Source organism: Chondrus crispus, genomic scaffold (assembly GCF_000350225.1).
Source record: "Chondrus crispus Stackhouse genomic scaffold, scaffold_158, whole genome shotgun sequence".
Classification (NCBI taxonomy): Eukaryota; Rhodophyta; class Florideophyceae; order Gigartinales; family Gigartinaceae; genus Chondrus; species Chondrus crispus.
In genome coordinates this window covers 112,240-133,689 of record NW_005179025.1, presented here as the reverse complement: position 1 = coordinate 133,689, position 21,450 = coordinate 112,240, and the positions used below count along the sequence as shown (strand labels likewise).

Below are 21,450 nucleotides of genomic sequence, written 5' to 3'. Positions count from 1 at the left end.
TTTCTGGTGCAGTGGTTAGTTATAGCTATTCTAAAGTCTCTGGTCAAGTTTCTGTTTCTGTACAGAAGCATTCGAAAACATAATCGTACATCACATGCAGCTAGCATCCCGGCATTGAGACATCTTTTGGCTCGGAACCTCCCCCCCCCCCCCCCTTTTTTTCTAGATTTTGGTGCCTTTTTGGTACACGGCGATAACTCCCTCCAGATAACTAGCGGCGTTACGCTAAAATAAATGTATGTATGTTCATGGCAACACCGCCTCAAGCTGTGTATGGCTACAAAATACAAAGGCGCATCTCTGGTGAGATGCACCCTATGCAATGCATAGTCCTTGTTCTTACAACCATGGTGCCCATCCAGGGTATACCGCTGCTATTACATGGAAAGCTTGAGCTTCATCTATCAAACGAGCGACATGGGCCTCAACAGACAATCGTTCCGTTCCTTCCAGGCCATCCAGCTTCTCCGAGATGCGGTTTAGAGCCCGATGAGCCTCGGTGCTTCCACTGATATCATTGTTCACCTTTTGGGCGACTGCCGACTCATCAAGAGACCTTGAGAGGTCGTCCGACTCAAATATATCTTGATCGCTGCCGTCCCTCGAGTTTTGTTCCCGAAGAACTTCTTCTGGTGTTAGAGCCCAGTTAAACATCGGGTCATGAAGCAAGACTTCTACAATTGTCAAGAGTACGTCCTTGTTCCGCTGCATCACTGACAGAGTCACCTCGCTACATCTGCGAAACACTCCCTCGACGCCAGCTATACCAAATCCATCCACAAGGTCGCGGGTTAGGCGGAACGGCATGCGTTCAGGAGTTGGAAGGAGTTTTCCCTGCTCAAAAGCTATACCAAAATCAATATGCACTACCTCTCCGGTAACGATATCTAAAAGAATGTTGGAGAGGTGGCGATCTCCGAGCCCCAAAATGAAACCTACGACACTCATAACTGCCACAGATCTGGAATATGCGAGTTGGTGCGAAAACCATTCCGCCGGATCCGGCCATTGTTCTAAGAAAAAGAAGTGGAACACAGGTTGAAAAACATGCCAAACCTTTGCCAAAAACTGAATCCGCTTTGTCTGGTTTTCACGTGACTTGAACTGGAAAGCCTTCTCAAAAATCTTCTCATGCTTCATATCATTCGGTCGGTACCTCTCATGCAATGATGCGCCTCCACGGTGCGGCCCATTCGACTTATTTTTCTCCGTGAGAATCTCCTTGAACTGCTGCGTATTGCTAACAAACTGCATAATACCGGAAAATGGCGACAAAGGAACAATTCGATACGTACGTACCAGCAAGCTCCGTTTCGCCGCATCGGCATCTCTCTCCAGAAGGCTGTTCAGGATGGTGAATAATTGTTCCATGACAGCGTCTCCGCGAAGATCATCCCGACCTTTCACCATTTGCGGATAACTCTTTCCGTCTGATCCATAACAAACAATCCGCAATGGCTTGCTAAGCCCCGCACACACACTAGCCTTCCTCTCGAATTTCACTATGTGAGGCAGATCACCCCGATAATCGCTGGCATTCAATGGCAAGGGCACAGTTGGAACTGGCACATTCTCCAGTTCACCTAACTTCAGTAGCAGAGATTTGCTCATATCTAAATAGCCTCTACTTTTCTGCGAGTCGGTAGTCTCCGAAAGTAAAATATATGCATCTGCAACTTTTTTCATGTCTCGAACAGCGTCTCCATGCAATGCCGTTAAGTCATTCAAAATTTTGTCTGCTGCCTCTTTTTTGTCCTTGTCTCCAAGATATAAGGATGCATATATCTCTTGATTCACGGATATCCTTGTAGAATTGGACAAAGCCACTAGTTGCCAGATACAGTAAGCGGGAAACGCTTCTGCCATTTGCCGAACAGTATTCGATAACGCGATCTGAAACGCACCGCTGCCAATGTTTCCAAGCGGGCTTAGTCGAGACGAAAGCTGCGGCGCCAGAGGCAATAACTTGGACACAGGGACCCCGATATCAACGCCATCCGTGTCTATAGCTAATTCCGTAGTAATCGTGTTTCGCATCTGACCCGCATCCAACCATAGCGCCACAAAACGAAAGGCTGCTCTTAGGTCCTGGGCGTTTCCGTCTCGAAGGCTTGAGGCAAAATGCTTGCAGGCGATTATTTGCCACTTTCTGTACAAGTCATTCAAATTCTCCAACCGCAACCTATCCAACTTAGCTTTTCTTGCTTCGTTGTTAATCAGCATTTGTAGGTCGCGACCGATTTGATGATCAGTTGTCGCACCAGATGTTACTTCTGATCTGCTTGAACGTCTCATACGCCGTGACGATTTTTTTGGTTTCGCCTGGCGTTTACTCTTCATTGCCTTTAGCTTGCATATCTTTTCCTCAGCTGCTCGCAGCGATGACACCATTTCGTCGTACTTCCTTGTCTTCCGATAGGCGTCAATGTTCGCCAACTGAGCATCCGCGAACGTAGCCATTGCCATGTGGGCAGGACATGCCAAATGCTTTGCTTCCGCTGATGCATGAACTGCTTGTAAACCGGACTCCAAGAAAGTTTCAAATAAATTCATAGGCTCATGCGTTCTCATGTCAAGAGACCATATCGCGGCCAAGCGACATGCCTCTGACCTTAAGAAAGCGTGTTTGTCGCAGTCATCTGCTACTGCATCCCATACCACTGCTTGAGGCGGTGTTGCATCTTCCGAAACATTAGAATTTCCGCTTTCCGGGCGACCTCCGAGTTCTGAAGAAATTATGTCTTTCACAGCAACCAATGCTATCTTCCGAGAAGCTGCATCATGGCTGGACAACCATCGGAGACGAGCCTCTTGCAGCTTCCACGCAACGCGATCTACATGAGAAGCACTTACCAGCTGTGACGACAATTCCGTACCAAGACAAGAAGCCGACCGTGACCAAGCTCCGCTTCCCCCCGCTCTTAAAACGCGAGCAGATATTGTCGCGGCAGCTCTTGAAGTCATTTTATCTGCGCGCAGACAATGAACCAGTGCTATAGGCAGCTCTTCGGCCAAGACGATGTCGCTGAAGGCGTCGCGGAACGGAACAATCGCAGAGTTGGCACTGCCAGCGTCGTAGCCTCCAAACGAATCATGTAAGACCCTATCAATGATGCCATCTGTCTTCTTCAATGTCAAACCAGGGCGTAGTATTACCTGCTCTTCCGAATCTCTGTCGAATTCGCTCCTGAATTCAACATTTGCTTGTAGTGCGGGGGCTGTGGGATTTCGAGTCTTACCCTCGCCGTCGAACCACTGGGATTCTTTCCCTGCTTCAGTGACAGGAGGAGAGCATTGGAGCTGAGCTTCTTCCAAGATTCGGAAGATTTGGAGCCTTGCTGCAGTTGCATACACCGTTCCAGCAGATACACCAGAGCTATCCCGAACGAGACCCAAGAGCTCCCTCGTTTTGCTGCTTGACAGAAGCTTGCATGCTTCCACAAAACGTTCTGTACGAAACGAGTGTAACACGCGATAAATGGTACAGTGAAATCCATGGGGACGCTCTGTTCCTCCTGCAGAAGGCAAACATGAAGGAAGCAAAGCCGGTGATTCCCACTGTCCCAGCTTCCAGGCAACAGCATACCGGAGATCATTTAGGTTTTCTATTGGCGAATTCTCATCGCATGGAGCAGCGTCTTGATGCTGCAGACCATTTTTCGAGGTTCGGCATCGAAGGCCACTCCAATAGTCTGTCGCTATGGAGAGCGTGCCAAGGCGGAGCAAAGAATGAAATAATGAAAGCTCCCGGTTCATGTCAAGCATCTCAGACTCGATTTCACCAGTTGACTGTCTCGCGATAGACCAGCTCGAGCCCCTGGTCATTCGAGAAGCGATGTCCAATGCGCTAAGAGACCTTATCCAGTCTTCATCCAGCATTGCTAGCCCAGCCGCAGCTTGTGATAAATCGGCGTTGTTCCCAAAAGCGCGCACTCCATCTGGCTCTTGGATTCTTGTCATCGCCAATAGCAAAATCTCCTTCACATCATTCCTTGCATTTCCCTCCGCTCGCTCGACAGAAGAATCACGAGTCATATAAGAAGACCGTTTACGGTCTGTTTTGTGATTCTGTGTCCCGGAAAAGATGCGAAACTCCCTTTCTGCAACTTTTTCGTCAACATGCATTTGAGAGAATCGAACAGCTGAAAAGTAGCACCCAGTTCGTAGAGCAGCTCGCGCTGCGTCGATGTAAGGCACTGCTAGAACATACCTCGGCCGACAAATGGGCCAAGCTTTGCCCTCTTCGATCGCTGATGTTATCCCTTTTTGACAAATCACCCGGGAGCCTACTTGACACAAGACGTCAAGTGCGTGAACGAAAGCTCTAATTATATTTGAAGGAGTCTTCGGATCGTTCAGGATATTTTCGCAGAGCAAATACCCCATGTCCACATGATTTTGACTTTTGTTTTGTGTAACAACATCCATCAACAAGTATGGAAGCATCTCACTTGCAAACTGGTACGAAATATAACACGGCACCGACAAAGTCTTCAGTGCTCCCGACTCACACATATTTGCAAGCACGCAGCAGAATCGTCTCATCCAACTTTCATCCCCAGGCAATGAGAGACGCTCGTCCTTGTTGATATCCCACAATTGCGAATCCATTAGCGCCGGGAAGGATGCCCAGGGCGCAGGTTCCCCGGTGCTGGGATCAATGATATTTACAGGACTTGAAGAGCCGGCGGTCACCGCTAGTTTTCGCGCTGCATTTCGAAAAGGCGTGCAGATGCCCAGATTAAATTTGTCGCGAGCGTATAACCTCTTCCCGTCCTCAGTTCCCAATATTTGGATCAGGGTAGTTATCGCAGCTTCGGCGGCAATTGGGGAGGAACCATGGACCATTTTGAGCAAAAGAATGAGACTTAGCCTAATTCCACAGGAAATTTCTTCATAGCCCTGGTTTAGTGCCAAACTAGGAATTAACTTGTGCCGTGACTCACCGCGTATGTACATTTCTGACTGCGGTTGAAGAAGACCAAGCAACGCCATGACGTCGGCTATCTCATGAGCCATTCCTTCCATTTTCTTAGCCCTCTCGTTGTCAATGAGTCGAGTAGACGTCCGAGATACAAAACTTCCCTCTGGCTTTCGCTTCCGCAAATCTCTCTCAATTGCATGGACAAATTGAATGAGACACGCTATCGCGCGTCGCACATGTGGAGCAGTTTGCTCGTGTTGGCCATTGCTTCTCACCCAAGCCTCTGAATTCATCCGACGAGAGAGCTCACTTACAGCAGAGTCTGATAGTAGCCTGTGCAACTCCTGAATACATGCGAAAGTTGGAAAGAAGGACTCATTCTGTGCTCGCAGTCGACACACAACATGAAAGCGCTTCAAACCCGCCACGATGGCACCAGCAGCATCTTCTGTTGGATTGCACTCAGCGCTTGCCTTCGAGGCTTCATATAGTGCTCTCACTTTTAAAAAGTGCTTCGACTTTGGGTAGGGTCCATTGCACAGAATTGATGTCCAAAGCCCTTCATCGTAGCAAACCTGTACGAGGTTGTTCAATGCGACAAGAGAAACGTTATTCAAAACATCAGATGAGGCGCGAGTAGACTTAGAAATAATGGATACCAGAACGGGTGTTACAGCACTTAACAACTCAAACATCTGGCGTTCACTAGAGGTGGTCATGCAGTGCAAATGTTCACTCTCCGCCGGGTCCACACGAAGATCAGTAGCAATAACATTCACTTCGGGATAACGGTCAGCCATACAAGACATTTCCTTTTGAACCTCTAGCAGGAGCCAGGCTGCGTCATGAACAGTCTCATAGTGTTCAAATCCCTTAGCCATCAACTTGTAAAAAATGACGCGCTCACTGGACGATTTGACAAGAATATTGACACCCAGTGTGCGCCAGAGCATTCCGACGCAAAAGAATGCGTCGCGTCGGTGCTGTGCAGGTTTCGGGTTTGGCGGGCCCATGAGAAAATTTGAAATCATTACGAGCATGCGGATGAGAAATACTTTGCTCTTTTGGCATTCTTCCAAGAACCCGTTGAAGTTTGCAGCGAGACATATTCCATTCTCTTCGTCCCTAAGATCGGAAAAGAGAGAGCCCTTCAAAATGCTCCTCTGAATGATTAGTCTGTTGGAGTCAACTTCGAACAATTGGTCAATCGCCAGAGCCACGACTAGAGGATCATAAAGTGGTGGCTGTACTTCGCGTGTATCTCTTGAAAATCCAAGGCTCTTCGCCTGATCCAATCTATGCCGAATTTCGGGTTGCCCAGTGTGCTGGAAAGATGTGCTAACCAAAAAGGACCGCAAGACTTCAGTCTTGTGTTTGAACATAAGCTCCTTCGACTTTCCCTCAAGGACGTTATCGACTGCCTTCCAAAGAGCTCGACCCCTTTCATGTAAGCTTCCCGCAAACTGCATTGGAAATATAAGAGATGAAGAAGCAACATTTGTGGACAGCAGAACTTTCAGGTCAACGCCAATTGCTTCAGCCAGTTCCGTCGTTCGAGGTAGAGATGGGGCAGTATCTAGAACTAACACGTGTGGAAGTATCACTGATTGCTGTTCTCGTATCCAATCGAAAAGTACTCCATCTCGATGATGGTCCACGTCCACTAGAACGGAGGCAGGAAACTGATACAACCATTGAAGTGCTTGAGGATGTTGGAACCATTTCGATAGTAGTAACCTTGCAAACGTGTGATACAAGTGGCGTGGGCTGCGGTATCCTTTTGTCATGCACAATCGCACAAGGGCTTGATAGGCCGCAGAAACGTGCTTGCCATTCTTGAGCACACGCAAGAGTATCAGCAGCAAACATAATGGTAAAAGATCCTCCCGTACACTGCCCAATTCGCAAAGAGCCACAAATACGGTGTGAGCCTTTGCCCGAGCCCCTATCGCGCGGAATGACTCACTTATGGAAGCGCAACCAATCTGCTCATGTGCTGATAGACTTAATTGTGTCACAACAGCATTTTGAGTATCCGCTCCGGTACGCACTCCAATCACCTTTCCGTAGTATGAGGCGCTCTCCCGACACGCACTGCTCTGCGGAATACTGTCTCGCAGAATCGTTTCGAGTTGTGATACTGGACATTTGAAAGTCGCGAGTAACCGCGGGAACAGCAGAGCTGCCACGAAACGGACGGTGGCCTCAGAATCAGACAAAAACTTCAAAAGCGCGGCTCGAATTGCCTGTATCATGTTTTGTAGAGTCGTGGACTGGGGAGATTCTTGTTCCGTCACGGCAGTTAGATCCACTGGTCGTGCACAGAACAGTTCTAATGCCGCTAGTCCAAACCGGTAGTAAGAAACACGAGTCATTCGGGGCATTCTGAAGGCGTGCCGTGTTCTAAAATGTTCCGAAACTTCAACAATACTACTGACTAAATGCAAAGGACACCTCTGCGGTTCACGGATATGCGCGCGATTGGGCTCCACCGCATCTGAGTCATCCGGGAGCTGACATTTCTTCAGAAAGATACGTGCATGGTCGAGAAATGAAATCCGAAACTGCTCAAGAAAACAGGGCAGCGGGTAATGCTTGCGACTGTTGTTCGAAAGTTGCAGTGATTCCACGTAAAACGAAACGTATTGGTGGGCAGTCGTCTCGAGGCCCCTCCAATACAGGCCTGCTTTCAGCAAATCACGGGCGGCAGCTTCGACGGCTCTATTTGTTCGCAGAGAAAACAACACAACCCACAATGATGTGCGCAAGTCGAGAAATGTATGATCGACGAGAGTGGATGCTAGAGCCGATCGTTCAAATCCATCCGGGCTCAATGCACTTTCCAAATCGTCAAGGTGTTGAATTCCTTCTAAGATGTTGTCAAGGACAAGATCTTCTACTGTGGGTAGCTCTTTTACGCATGCTCGTAGCAAACAAGAAGCGTTTTTGGCAAGTCGAGAAGCAGATATCTGCTCTCTTGGGTTGCGTCGACGTTCCCCACGCATCTGGTTTTGATCTGTCTCGAAGTTATCAAAACCAAAACCATCTGATTCTGAAGAATCTGAATCAAAGTGGTTGCTACCTTCATCACCAAACGCGTTGTGGTCCTCATGACTGGAAATCATGTCCCTGTGATCATTTTCATCTTTTCTCCTCTCAAGATCCAGGTGTCCTCGTGAAACACGTTTCCTCTTGGCTCGATGTCTTGTAGAGGGTGAGGTTGGACCCCTGCTTCTTTTCAACGGTAACAACTGTTGAGATGATGGATCGCTTAAATTACCATTCGTGAACTGATGGATTTTCCTAATATTCTCTTTCGTTTGCGTCACACATGCTTCGGCAAGACCTGTGGAGAGTTTGGCAGAGATAGAAGACATTGATTTCGATAGTGCTTGCAGTAGTTGAACCCAAACAGAATGATCTTGCATTCTACTTCCTGAAGATGGCCTCAGACAGGTCTCGAGCGATTTTAAAAGCGAGCATGATACCTGTATCACACCGAGCGACAACTCAATCCTAGACACCAAGATTGTGAAGGGAGAACACGAAAACGATTTCGTAAGCTGTGTCAAAAGTTTCATTAATTCCTCGCTAGCTCTGTTTTCATTCGGAGTTATCTTTTTCCCAGTAGAAATTGTTCCCAGGGATATGCCCTGTAGCAAGTAGCTCCCCAGGAAGACGATGAGCTTTGCTTTAGAGTACGAGAGGTGTTCCTCGGACAAGTGGTGAGCCTCTTCAACCTCTGAAGAGTGCTCCGATACACTCGTGTAAGAGACACCCATCTTTCTCAGGGATACAGCTCTCGTCGTGTTCAAGAACGCGTTTGCTTTCAAAAGAATACTAGTTTCAATCTCATCAGTTATTGCTGGGTCAACTGAGAAGTGTTTTCTTGTTTGAACACCAGACAGGTGTTTGTCGCAATCAGGAGTCACTGCTGATTCTTCAGAAACACCAGAAATTATACCGACTGAAGCAAAGCTTAAAGGCCAAACCAGTTCTTGTTGCTTGACTTTCGCAACGAGTCTGCTTCCCTCACCAATGATCTTCTCTTCGCTGGCACAATACCCAAAGTAAGACTGAAAAGCATTGAATGCATCGGAAGCAAGCCCTTTCGAAATGTGCTCCTCCACGTCAACACAGCTCTTCCCTGCCGGACAATGGCTTATCGTGCATTCCCCCCTCGCAAGCCCAAGCACTACGCAAGAGGCATCGACTAATGTCTTCACCGCAGATGTCCTTGAAGCGTCAAAGTCTTTACATAGTCCAACCAGGGCAAGCGCAAGGCGCAGCCGAAGACGGCGTCCATGGAGGTCTGGGACGCCATTTCGCGCTATCAAAGTTCTGGTGTACTCAATTTCCATTGCAGAAGGAACATGTTTCGACGAAGTTAGTCGAGATATAGGATAGGGAAGAGCGCTCTGGCTGTCCATGTGCATGGCATCAATTCTTGCGGGCCAATGTTCAAACAGCTGTAGAGACCTGAGCAGAGATAAAGACTGCAGCAAGTGCTCGTCGGTCTGAACATTCTGGCCACCTACTCCATATTTACCTCTTCGAGGCACAGAGTACTTCATCTTTCGTACGTGCTCTCGCAAAGCCACGTACAAGTCGTTCCAAGATTCCTGTGCAAACGAGTTTGTAGCTTTGCGGTCGACAGCGACTCTATCTGCAATGCATGCCGCCAGATTCACTGTGCGAGTGCAACAGCGTATAACTTCGTCGTAAAACGACTCCTGTATTTTCTCGTGCCCTCGGAGGATCGCAGTGACAGCTTCTGCCGCTGAAGTGCACTGATCCAACGCGTCTTGTGCATCTAGAACAATAGTTGTTCCCTTTTTCAGGACACGTCGAGACAGAATCGCTATACATACCCGCAACCACACAATTACCAATCCCCAGCTAGACTCGGGGGAGGAGGCAAAATGGAGGCTTTCCCGCAAGGAGAAGCATGAAGCTGCGCAATCCACAAAGTCATCCTTCACATCTTGCCCTGCTCTTAAGACAGCTGAGGACCCTTCATCACGCAAGTCTACAAGCAGCCGCTGCCGACACGTATCCACTAGCTTTCTGTGTGTTGGGGCTATAAGCAAAAGTACTCTTGCAAGAGATACAGCAACGTCGTGATGCCTTCTGTCCGTCCAACATGCGATCATCGCCGTTAGGCTGACGTTAATTATTGATTCAACAGCGTTGCTCCCGATTGCATCCAGCAACTGATTGCTTAGCGTCGCAGTGAGTGTTCGAAAGGCGACAGCCTGGATCTGGCGGGCGTCTCGAGGAGAAGCTCTTCGCTTTGTTTCCGCAATGACCAGCATGAAGCAGCATCTTTCACAAACAATGGCATACCCAAAATCACCACCAAGCATTTTACTCGGCGCCAATGACTTTGTGCTTTGAGTGAGGGTATCGTAGCTGTCCACATTTCGCGCTATTGTCTCTAAAACATCACCTGCTAGCTGTGACACAACAGTCGATGAATGATAGAGGGGACCTCTGTTTGTGAGTTGTTCAACGCAGACATCAACCCAAGTACGAATGAAGGGAGGAGTGAGCATAGCGCGATTTGCATCATCTTGGAGAATATCTCTCACGCACTGCCATACTTGATCAGCCAGCAGTGGTCTCAAGGATGGCTCTGAGAGCCACTGATGTGCAAAGAAGAGAAAGGCTGGTACTACAGGTCGAATGACACCTGCAGGCCCATTGGCAAGGGAGAGCTTGAGCACCTCCTTGAAGCAAAAAACCAACTCGGATCTGAACGTTACTCTTCCTGTTTTCGAGGTAGCCCTTGATGTCAAGGCGTCACTACAAGCTTGATTCAACGTCTCTAACAGAACTATTGCAAGCTCCACCCATCCTAACGGTGGAATTCCTCCTGATGAGTCTTCCTGGGGTCCACGCACCATCTCCTGGACTGAGGCAGCGGTGAGTGCGTTGATAGTAGATTTCTTAGAAATCGCATTCCGTATAGCAACAACAGCCTTGTGTCGCTCTATCTTTCCTGTGCGAGGTCTTCTTCCAGTCCTGGGTGCTGAAGCATTGTAAAGAACGTCCACGTGAGTACGGACCTCAGCCAAAGCATACTCCATGATCGGACTCGGGATAAGGATGAGAGGAGATGACTCACTGGCCGATCAAACGATATCTGAGCGTGCCTCCAACATGAGGGGTCAGTGAAACCATTCAAGATTTTGCAGCAGACGCAAACATGGATGTGCAGATATGCTAACGACAGGCGAAAGGTAGACCGCCGCCGCTGCGAACCGAAAACACAGCCATGGGGAGAAACTAGTCCGAAGATCGGTCTCAATACCGTACCATGCCAGAAACTGAGGATACTGTTGCGCGAATTAGAGATCAACTTGATTCCGTCGGCCCGGCGTTTTGAGAGGGCAGCTGCCGGCCCACGAAATACAATCGAGAATCCCACCCGAAACATGGCGCATGCCACCTGTGAGGAATCTTACAGTGTTTTTGCTGCAAGAGGGCTACCACAGAACATCAAAATACCAACGATGCAAGATGCAGTAAAATCACGTACTACGTGATTTTACTGCATCTCCGATGCGGGCAACCGTTTTGACGACGGGAAACCCCCCAGCGATGCCGCCGGTATGATAAATCCTAACTTTCAATTAAAACAGTCCACCGCCCGAAGTGAAACTCCCACCTCTCTCAGACACCCGATAACGCAAAGGAAGATGTAAGCCAGGATGTCTGTAAAAGTATTGTGAGAAAAGGAGGATCCATTCCCAAAACATCCTTAGACTCAATACTACACTACATTGAAACCGCCATTGCACCCTGCATATGCATTTTTGCATTCTGCTGGAAACTTTTAGGAAACAAACGACAAACATACAATAACCAACCAGACCTCCGAAAATAACACTACACAAATACCTAACCATATCGAAGAGCATACTTTGCGTCGAAGTCCCCAAGTCTTCGGAGAGCCCAACTTATATACCCGACCCAACGTTTTATCTGGACCCAACGTCGTCGAAGAGTCCACTTTTTTTCTGGAACCAACCTCTTCGTAGGCCCCAACCTCTTTAAAGGGCCCAACTTTTGCAGGTTCCATCATTTATTCACGTATCTTGAAGACCCCACCTCGTCCAATGCCTCACTTTGTGTCGAAGACCCAACCCAACCTCTTGGGAGTCCCAAGTAGTCAGTCCAACGCTTCTACACTATCGAACTCTTTAGAGGTCCCAACTTGTATGCGACCCAACGTTTCATCAGGACCCGACCTCGTCAAAGAGCACCTTCTGTGTCGAAGGACTGTCGAAGACCCAACGTCTTCGGAGGGCCCGACCTCTTTGAACGGCCCAACTTGTGCGGGACCCAACCTCGTTGAAAAACACGCTTTGTGCCGAAGACTCAATTGTCTAAGACCCAACGTCTTCGGACGTCCCAACCTCTTCGGACGGCCCAACTTGTGCAGGACCCACCCTCGTCGAAGAGCACACTTTGTGCCGATGACCCAACTGTCGAAGACCCAACGTCTTCGGAGGGCCCAACCTCTTTGAAGGGCCCAACATGTGCAGGACCCAACCTCGTCGATGAGCACACATTTTGTCGAAGACCCAACGTCTTCGGAGGGCCCAACGTCTTTGAAGGGCTCAACGTGTGCAGGGCCCACGTTTCTTCAGGTTTTTTGAAGACCCCCCCTCATCGAACGCCCAACTGTTCTGCAGAGAAGAACCTATTTATGGGGAACATATCGTCTTCACAGTGTAATCCTTCGTTTACTGGCAACACAATGCGTATACGTCCATGGCTAGCTCTATTTTTAAATGCTCTTAAACGTTTCACAATCGGGCCATGTCTAATCAGACCATGTCTTCTTTAGTTGTTAATATTTTCATAATTTGTCATGCTCAATAGCATTATATATACACCCTGCGGTATTATCTAAGGATACATTAGTACTACTGTCTCCTTTAAATTCTCCATCAGTTTTACGTGTGTGGAACTATAAGGAGTAGAGTTTTGCAAGAACTGTTCTAAGCTCATCATAGCGATACATATCAACCATGGACGAGAGTTCTAGCCGTCTGCAGCTGAATGGCAAAAGAAGCCTAAGTGATTGTTAGTTTTGTCTTTAATCAACGCCTTTTGAGATTTTGTCGTCAAGATCTCTTTCAAGATCGTAACTGTCATTTTCTTGATTCCACAGTACGCTATGACATTTCATGAGTTGAATCACGAACTTCACAGTATATTACTTTCACAGTGAAATTTGCATTACAGTTTTATGATGGAAGAGTAGGTCAAAGGTTCTTACGGATAGCAAAGCAAGAAGACTCTTTCGCCATCATAACTATCAGGCCCTGCATTTGAAGAGAACGGGACTACAAGGGGTTATAATCATCTTACGTGTGTAAGTACGATCACGTTTAAGGATCAAGGTGTAATCATGAAGTCATCAGATTCTGAATAACTGATTGTAGCAACCAGTATGCGATGAAATTCCATTCAAAACTTTCTCGAATCTTCTCTAGACGTTTTTCCGCTAGAGTAGTCCTAAATACAAGGCTTTCAATTGAAATTATGAACATCAAACGCAAAATTTACATTCATATACAGAGAAAGGCACCTCTGACGTAATGGTGGACTGCCATTTGTGTTCAATTTGTGATTGTCAGAAATAATACAAACAGAGGTGCTTTTTTACGAAATACATGAATAGAATCGTGCGCTCCTGAAACAAATTTAGGTTTACTTGGTAGGTAAACACCGTCGGAAACAGTTCTCTAATGATTCGTGGGTTGCATAGAAAAGAATAACTCATTCGTTCCAAAAGCAGTAAACCCAAGCAAGGCGTACGAGTTGTGAACGTCTTCCAAGCCCACGTATTTCAACATTTCTGTCAGGCTCTCCCATGAGAATGCCCTGTAGAGAAAGAACAAATCTCGTCGCAGAACGTAGTAGTAGTACCCCGCTCCCCCTCTACGCGCGCTGTGCTCAGCCAATCCATAGATTCCACACTTCTCGCCCATGCCCCGTAAAAGACGGGCGTACGAACTGCCATCCAATTTAGTACCGCTTTGAAGGACGTTAGACTTCACTTGAACGAAGAGGTTTCCACTGCATACAGCGTGGGATCTTAAGACACAGAACCACCCCATGAGTGCTCGTAAGCCACAAATGGACACATCTACAGCTTTAGAAAATCTGAAGTAAGTGTAACTTGTTTTCCGGTTCTTAGTAATTGGAAGAACTCCAACAATTGGTGAATCAATTGTGTTTCCAGTGAAGCAGAAGTCTTTCATCTTGAGCGCTAACATTTCCGAACCTCTTGATACGGAGCTAAACTGCATCATATTCAAGCAAGCGACTTGAAGCTCGGAGTAGTTGACTGTCGGGTCTCTTCTAATAGCAGCAGGTAGCTGATCTTCGACAAATCTGTAGTAAAGAGCTCTGACATCCTCATGAGTTTCTTGGTATGCCCTTCTCGTTATATTTGCACGAGATATGCGCTGCGCTTCATCCAATCGGTTTATTAAGGACTGCAGGTCAGGAGACTTGCCAGGGTTACCAGTAAAGGATCCATCTGGGAGTCTGACATACTCTCCATCTATTCCTCTTCGTCTCCAGTAGGACACTACAGCACTTTTGATTGCGCCTCCTGTTGACTTTGCTTTAAGTCCCTCGAAACCATCTTCTCGCGGACCACACCTTGCGATGATAAGAGCACAAGCTACAAAAACAGGATCAGATTCCTTTTTTCTTGTAGGCGAGCAATCAAGCTCATCAACGTTAGCGCCAAGTGCCACCAGCCATTCATGGTACAATTGAGCGGATGACTTGTATCGTTTCTGAGACGACTCAGAAGTTGGATTGCGGACGATCCGTTCTGCAATTATACCTGCGTCAATATTTGGCTCCATTTTGTACCGAGTTGAGCGTCAGAAGTCGAAGATCGTAAGCCGTTCTGGGGGAAATCATAGGCTTTGCAAACGTTTCAACTGTCGGTTACAAATAAATATTTCAGAAAATTAAGTTTCCGTTGTTGCCCTTCATTTGACATCTGAGCGACAGCTTTCCAGTCCTGAAGGTATCTCTGTACACTCTCGTTCCCGTACCCTTCAGCATAGTGTTCTTTCAAGTCTACCACAGCGGTTTGTCACGTCTCAGAATGGGATACAGAGAGAAATCTCATCGCCGGATCAGTCTCGCTCAAACCGCACCTACAGATCGCCAAGTACAGATAATCCGGGCAGTAGCTGAGGTATTCAAATCTTTTTCTGATAAGAGTGAGAAGTTCGCTCTTTCAGATCCAACAGCATCACAAAATGGAATGCAGCAGCAGCTTTGTCCGATACAAGCTCTACCAGAAGGGTTTCTATCATATGAAAGCGACTTGCGACCTAACCCGCTGTTCGAGGCGAGAGGATCTAAAATTCTCGATACTTTTCAGGAGTCCTTACTCTTGTTGACCTCGGCAGTGAAGTCCACGGAACCATTGTATCATCCGCAAGGGACCCATCCAGTCACCGGTCAAGCTCTACCTCCATTGCTTAATTGTCCTACGAGACTTGCCACAGGAGAGGATATCGCATCACTTTCAAACACCATATCACGGTCATCTTTTGCCTTCCAAGTCATCAACAACAATTTATCATGTTTCCACCCTGCATTCTGGATCGCTCAAACACCCGGGAGCAGTAAAAGGGGTAAAAGATTTCACAGCGAAACAGAAATTGGAAGGTTTAAAGAACAGAAGAGAGATAGAGAAAAAACGAAGCACAAAATGCCAGTCGAAGACGCTGACACAGCTCACATTTCAACCTCCCACTTCAAGTACAGTGAGAAAAGCTGAGATACCACGTTGCTCGGACACTGTGGCTAGCATATTGAGGTGGTGGGTGAGGCCTGATCCAGTGGTAGCGCTTGAGAAAGCACTTATGGAATGGTCTGTATACAAAAGAAACCGAAAATTGCTCAAGAATGGAAAACAAGTTTCTAGTAAGGCGCTCTACGCGAAACGCAAAACGATAGCAATGGCTTTCTTTCATTTTTGTAGCGAAAGGTCTGTCAAGGAGTACGAAAAAGCTTTCACATCGTTATCCGAGTCAAAAATGATAAAACAGAACTATGGTTTGTCATGCGCTTATAGCAAAAGTAATGATCTCAAAAAACTGTTCAACGAACAATTCAAATGGATGGAATGGACGAAAAACGTACTAAGGAAAGATGATGTCAAATCAGCACTGTGGAAGTAGACAACAAAGATAATAAAATACTTTGTTACTTTCATTTGATTATTCAAATAGTGCTACAATCTACGAATTCTTGAGGATTTGTCACAGCTCATGACGAACCCAATGCGTTTTCTTTTATGATCAAATGATGTAGCCAGATTAAGGCTTTAACTCTGGACTCATTATGCACCTCGACTTTAATTCTCACTTCCAAAATGTTTGTTGATGGAAGCCTTCAGAGAAGAGAGGTGCGCATTCTTCTTTTCAGGCACATGGCGAATAAGCTCGTGGTTCTCGTGTGTCAACAGCGCACGAACGCTCCAACCCGATTCACTTGTGAGACGTCGAGCCACGATTTGACAGGGACATTTGCAATATTTTCCATAGCGTAAACAGCGAAGTCTAGTCCTTCCAATGTACTTACCGGTTCCATTCTTATATTTTCTTGTGAAGACTCTTCCAAAGACATGCCCTTCGTCGAACCGATCTCCTACAAATGATGTAAGGTTAGCTACATGCTTTTCTTCTACTTTTCCAATTCTTCCTTTCTTAGGTTGAGCTTCGCCGTACTTGTTTCGTTTATTTGCGTTCGAAGTCTTCAAAAGAGAGATAGGCCGACTGTGAGTATTTTGTCTCCCATTTCCAGAGTCATTAGCTCTATTCCCTGGCTCGAAGTTGACTCCTACCAGCGTCACTTTTTCTCGTATATGAGAAGGCTGTAAGTCTACTCCCTCAATAAAAACGTAATGCAATAGCAAAGAACTAATGTCGCAGCCAGAGATTTTGATGGTTTCAAACGTAGGTTTATCACATATCAACTTAGGGCTGTGGATTTGTGGATTTGAAGTTGTAAAGGAATATGAAGCGCTCCTAGGCGTGTTTTGCTTGTGGAAAGAGGAAAGAATCTCGCAATCGATCTCGTCTGAGGTCTCTTCTTCTTCGATATCCCAAATTCCACACAAAGAACCAAGGGAGTCCTCATTCGTCGGTTCAACTACGGGTGTTATTGGCATGATTTCATGGTCATCCCCTTTTTTGATGATGTCAGAGTCAGATGGGTGTTGCTCTTTCAATGCGTGCTTCGAATCTTGAGAATCTTTCTCGGAAATATCCACATTTCGCCTACCTTCCAGACGAAGGCTTCGTCTTCTTTTGCTGTTGTATGACACAACTCGACAGTCCGATATCTTTGTGCTTCCGAAGTGCTTTATTGCGCGGAGTGTCATAGTCAAAAGGGCTCGAACACAAGCCTGACCAAAGTTTTCGAACAACTTTTTACTTCTCTTTTTAAATGTTTCTACTGGCATGAATCCTCTCTTCACACAGAAGTTGGAAGCAGCCGATAGGACATAAAACCCACAGCTAAATCCATCCAATTTCTCTTTGTAGTTTAATGTGTCAAGGGCATGGTTCTCAGTGGCAACAGTAAACTTTATCTTTGGGAAAATATGGCAAAGATAACACTGAAGAGTCTCAAGAATTCCAGCTGGTGGCTGCCACCTCAGGCTGTCACCATAGTAGATTCGAACATGTTTACAGTGCTCTACACCAGCAGGTACCGCAGCTACGTATCCCCAATGCCCACAATCCGATGTGCTCATATGTATCGGAACAAAAAGGGTTGGAGGAAGCGCGAACTTTTCTGAAGAAGAATATATGTATCCATCTGTGAGAGTTTTAATTATTATCTTGCTAAGCTTACGGGATTTGTCTTTCTGTCGTAGATTATTCTCTCCTGTCAAAGTTATTCCAAGATGGGTAGTTCCAATCAGTGTTCTTTCCTCGGGCTCAAACTGACCCAAACCGGCGTCAAGCAGCATGCTATGAAGTAGCTTTCCGGCGGAAGTGCAATCTATCCAGCTAGAACCACTGTTTCCTGCAAGCTCTTGCCTTAGATTATGATCCAAAAACTCCTGCAGGGCACTCTCATCATCTTCTTTTTGTGAAGCGCCCATAATAGAAGGACGAGGAAACAGATTTCTCCTTGAAGCGTTTCTCATGAAAGTGAGAATCCTTCGACGGCGCTTTCTATCCTGTTGGTTGCAGTTGTTTCCGCCCCGCTTTTTACCCCGCGATGAAGGGGAGGAGTAATTATTTCCTCGAGGGCATCGTAAACTGCTCGTCAACAGTGGCCTCATTCCCTAGGTGTACTCTTCGGAAGTTGTACCTCCTAACCGGACGGCAGCCGCCTGATCCTCGTTAGCACAACTGAGTACACCTTCTCACTTCTAGACTTGAGCGGTCTTGTAGCTTGATTCTTCGGAGCGGTGAAAGCGTTGCGATCCGCAAACCTGGGCGCAAACCTCTCCAGCGTGAGACCTGTCTCAACGCTGTAAAACCGCAACAAAAGTTGCCGTGGGTAAGCTTCTTGGTAGAGTAGATAAACAACTTGGTGACGTAGTGGGGTGGACTGGGTAATGAAATCGTGAAGTTGCCTTGGTTGATGTGGTTGGTGTGTCGTTGGAAGTGAGAGCAAGAGAAAAATCGGACAGAGGCCGACGCAGCTTTTTTACAGGTCGAACTGGAAATTAAAAACAGGAAACATATTTCAAGTTGGACCTAAAACATTTTGAATAATTAAATTTTGAAACTAAAACTTCTAATTTGGAGAAAATGGGAAATGTAGACGGGGGAACATACAGAAAAGGCCGGTACTAGACCTCGTAAGCAATTTTATTTTCCTAACCAGTTCGGCTAGACGGTATCTTTGCCGAAGCCTTCTTCTTGGCTGATGCCTTTCTTCTAGCTCTCTTCTGTGACTTAGAAAGGCCTGCGCTCTCTTCTTTAGCTCGCTTGGCATGCTTAGCCCTTTTTCCACTTCTATTTTTCTCGTACGATTTCCAGTGCGCTTGGAAAGCTCCAACATAGCTTCTTGAACTTGTTGGTCGCGTTCGTCAACAGATTGAGTCAAAAAAGTGGTTTCCTTGAGTAAAGTATTAAAGACCAAGTTCTCAATTCGAATTTTCTTCTTCTTCCTTATCCTGTCTGCGAGCCTGTTCATTTCTTCTGCCTTTTCATCATCTTCTTCATTTATCCACTCGCGCCAAAGTGATCCCGTATACCCAAGCTCCCCGTTCCAGCTTACCTCATCTTCAGTTAGGAACTCCGGTTCTTTCTCCCCGGTATTGGCTTCTGTAATAGCGGCCAGTGCTTCAGGGTATGATTCGCCCTGCATCCATTCCGTATCTGTCCCAGGAGTTGGTGGCCTCTCGAGAACCTCATCGCCTGTCTCGAACTGGTCACGGTAGCTCTCTAACTTCGCATTAAATCGCTCCGATACCTGAAGCAAAGTAGAAAGAAGGGAATAGGGTGCTTTTCCTTCACGTTCTCCTTGAAAGTGGACTGCTTTTATAAAAGAATCTCTAACTTTAGAAGAAACAAATCTACCAAAGGCCGCTTCTTCACACAATTTTGCGTGCGAGAGCTGCTTTCCTCTTGAAGAAGAGGGTCTGGTAGACATGAAGAAAGATACTGTAGACCGTAAAGCAAAGAGATAGAAAGCCCAAAGCTACACCGGAAGTCTGAAAAACTAACAAAAACCAGTAATGTCCACCGGCCCAATAAAGCAAAGACGTTGAAGAGCACAAAAAGCAAGGCGAAAAGATCCAATACTCGGACAAAACGAGTGCTGGTATCAACAGAAACTGCTCTAGCGAAGAGGCAGTTGTGGAATAAAGATCAAATTCCAAAACAACGAGGCGACCCGAACGGTGAGAATAAGAAAAAAACCCGCAACAGTGATGCCGACAAGCGAAATGATATATCAGCACTGGGATCGACGAATATAGGCGAATAGGTAGTGGCACGAGGCCAAAGAAGCTCCGAAGTGAGCCAACGACACAGCAACGGCGTCCACGATAGGTAGTAGAGCTGCAGGCGAGGTTCCAAGGTGACAATCACAGTAAACCTTCCGCCACTCCCACGTGAGTTCAAACTCGAACGTAGTAAAACGACAGAGTCGTGGGCAGAAGATGGGTTTTGCGCGACGGCAAAGCGGAATTGAGAGAACTGGAAGGAGTAGAGCAAAGAGAGAAAGGCCGAACGAGAAACAGCAGTACGGAGTAGTGGTGGGATGGGTGCTGCCGCCGCCGCAGCGGGGGTGAACGGACGGACTATTTGTATGCACGGACTATTTGTTTGCGTCGAGTGGCTGTAATTACTATCAGCCTCAGGGCCCAACTTGCACTACCTCTTGGGCCAAACTTGCACTACCTCTGCCCCATGCCGGGTCTGGGGGCCCAAGTGTACAGGCCCAACCTGCGCTAACTCAGCCCCATGCTGGGTCCAAGTGTACAGGGCCCATCGTTTTCCAAGTGTGTAGGCCCAACCCCTGCATGCACTACTAGTGTTGGGCCCAAGTGTACGGGCCCAACCTGCACTACCTCTGTCCCATGCTGGGTCCAAGTGTACAGGGCCCATCGTCAGGTTACTAGGAGTTACTTGTTGTTGGGCCCTGCACACACAGTACAGTACTGTAGGACTACTGTACAGTACGTGTGCATTGCACCGCCGAGCGAGTGGGTTTCTCTGGGGTGTTTCTCTGCACATAAAATATAGCTTTTACGGGTCAATTAGGGGGTTTCGGGCGGAGTTGCCCGCGCGGCAGGATTCAAGCATCTTTGGTATTTTACGTGACACGTACAGTACAAGGGTACTGTACCACTAAGAGCACCGCTACAGTAGTGGTTGAGTAAATGAGTAAATTTTTGATTTTTGGAGATAGATTTGGTCACGAGCAACTCTAGTGTCTAGACGACCGGCAAGTTGCCTCATATGAGGTCAGGCTTGACCTCATATGAGGCGGGTTTTTTTTTGCAAAAAAGTATACATTAAATCGAAATTTTATAAAATCAGTTTAGACACCATTTCTTTAACCAATATTCCCTCGGCAATAGCTTCCTGCAACACATCGGGATAGCAGTTATGAATACACAGAAATACTAAGAATCTAATATACATTTCATGCTGGAATAATTTGGCAGGTAAATTAGGATTTGGCACTAGGCCCTGCAATCAAATTAAAAACCACAATTTTTCTGCCCCGTATACAAATGGCCACTCATCTTCCTGCAATTCTAGATATGGGTCATGGGATAATTTGGACAAGAGGACAAGCTCGACAGTTTTATTTACTCGGTGTCAGCAGCCCCAGATTGCCCAGATCTCCTAAATTTACGCAAAGGGGAGATCCCCTTCAATGGAGAGCGGGTCCTTTTCTCCGAGTTATCCACCAAAGCCGAAGCTGAAGCCTTCTGAGGGGTGCTTGGGCCAAAATTGACACCCTTGCGTCCCTTCGCTGCTGCTTTTTTGTCTCGT

The 21,450-nt window shown here is 46.9% G+C and overlaps 2 protein-coding genes across 2 annotated transcripts; one reads left to right on the top strand and one right to left on the bottom strand.

The window, feature by feature from the left end:
• The first annotated feature begins 234 nt into the window (after positions 1-234).
• CHC_T00002835001 (hypothetical protein) lies at positions 235-330 on the top strand. Its single transcript, XM_005713908.1, has one exon. It carries the CDS (start codon positions 235-237, stop codon positions 328-330), a length of 96 nt encoding a protein of 31 aa, XP_005713965.1.
• A 9-nt stretch (positions 331-339) lies between these two features.
• CHC_T00002834001 (hypothetical protein) lies at positions 340-11,013 on the bottom strand. Its single transcript, XM_005713907.1, has one exon. The coding sequence runs from the start codon at positions 11,011-11,013 to the stop codon at positions 340-342; it is 10,674 nt and encodes a 3,557-aa protein (XP_005713964.1).
• Positions 11,014-21,450: the final 10,437 nt, after the last annotated feature.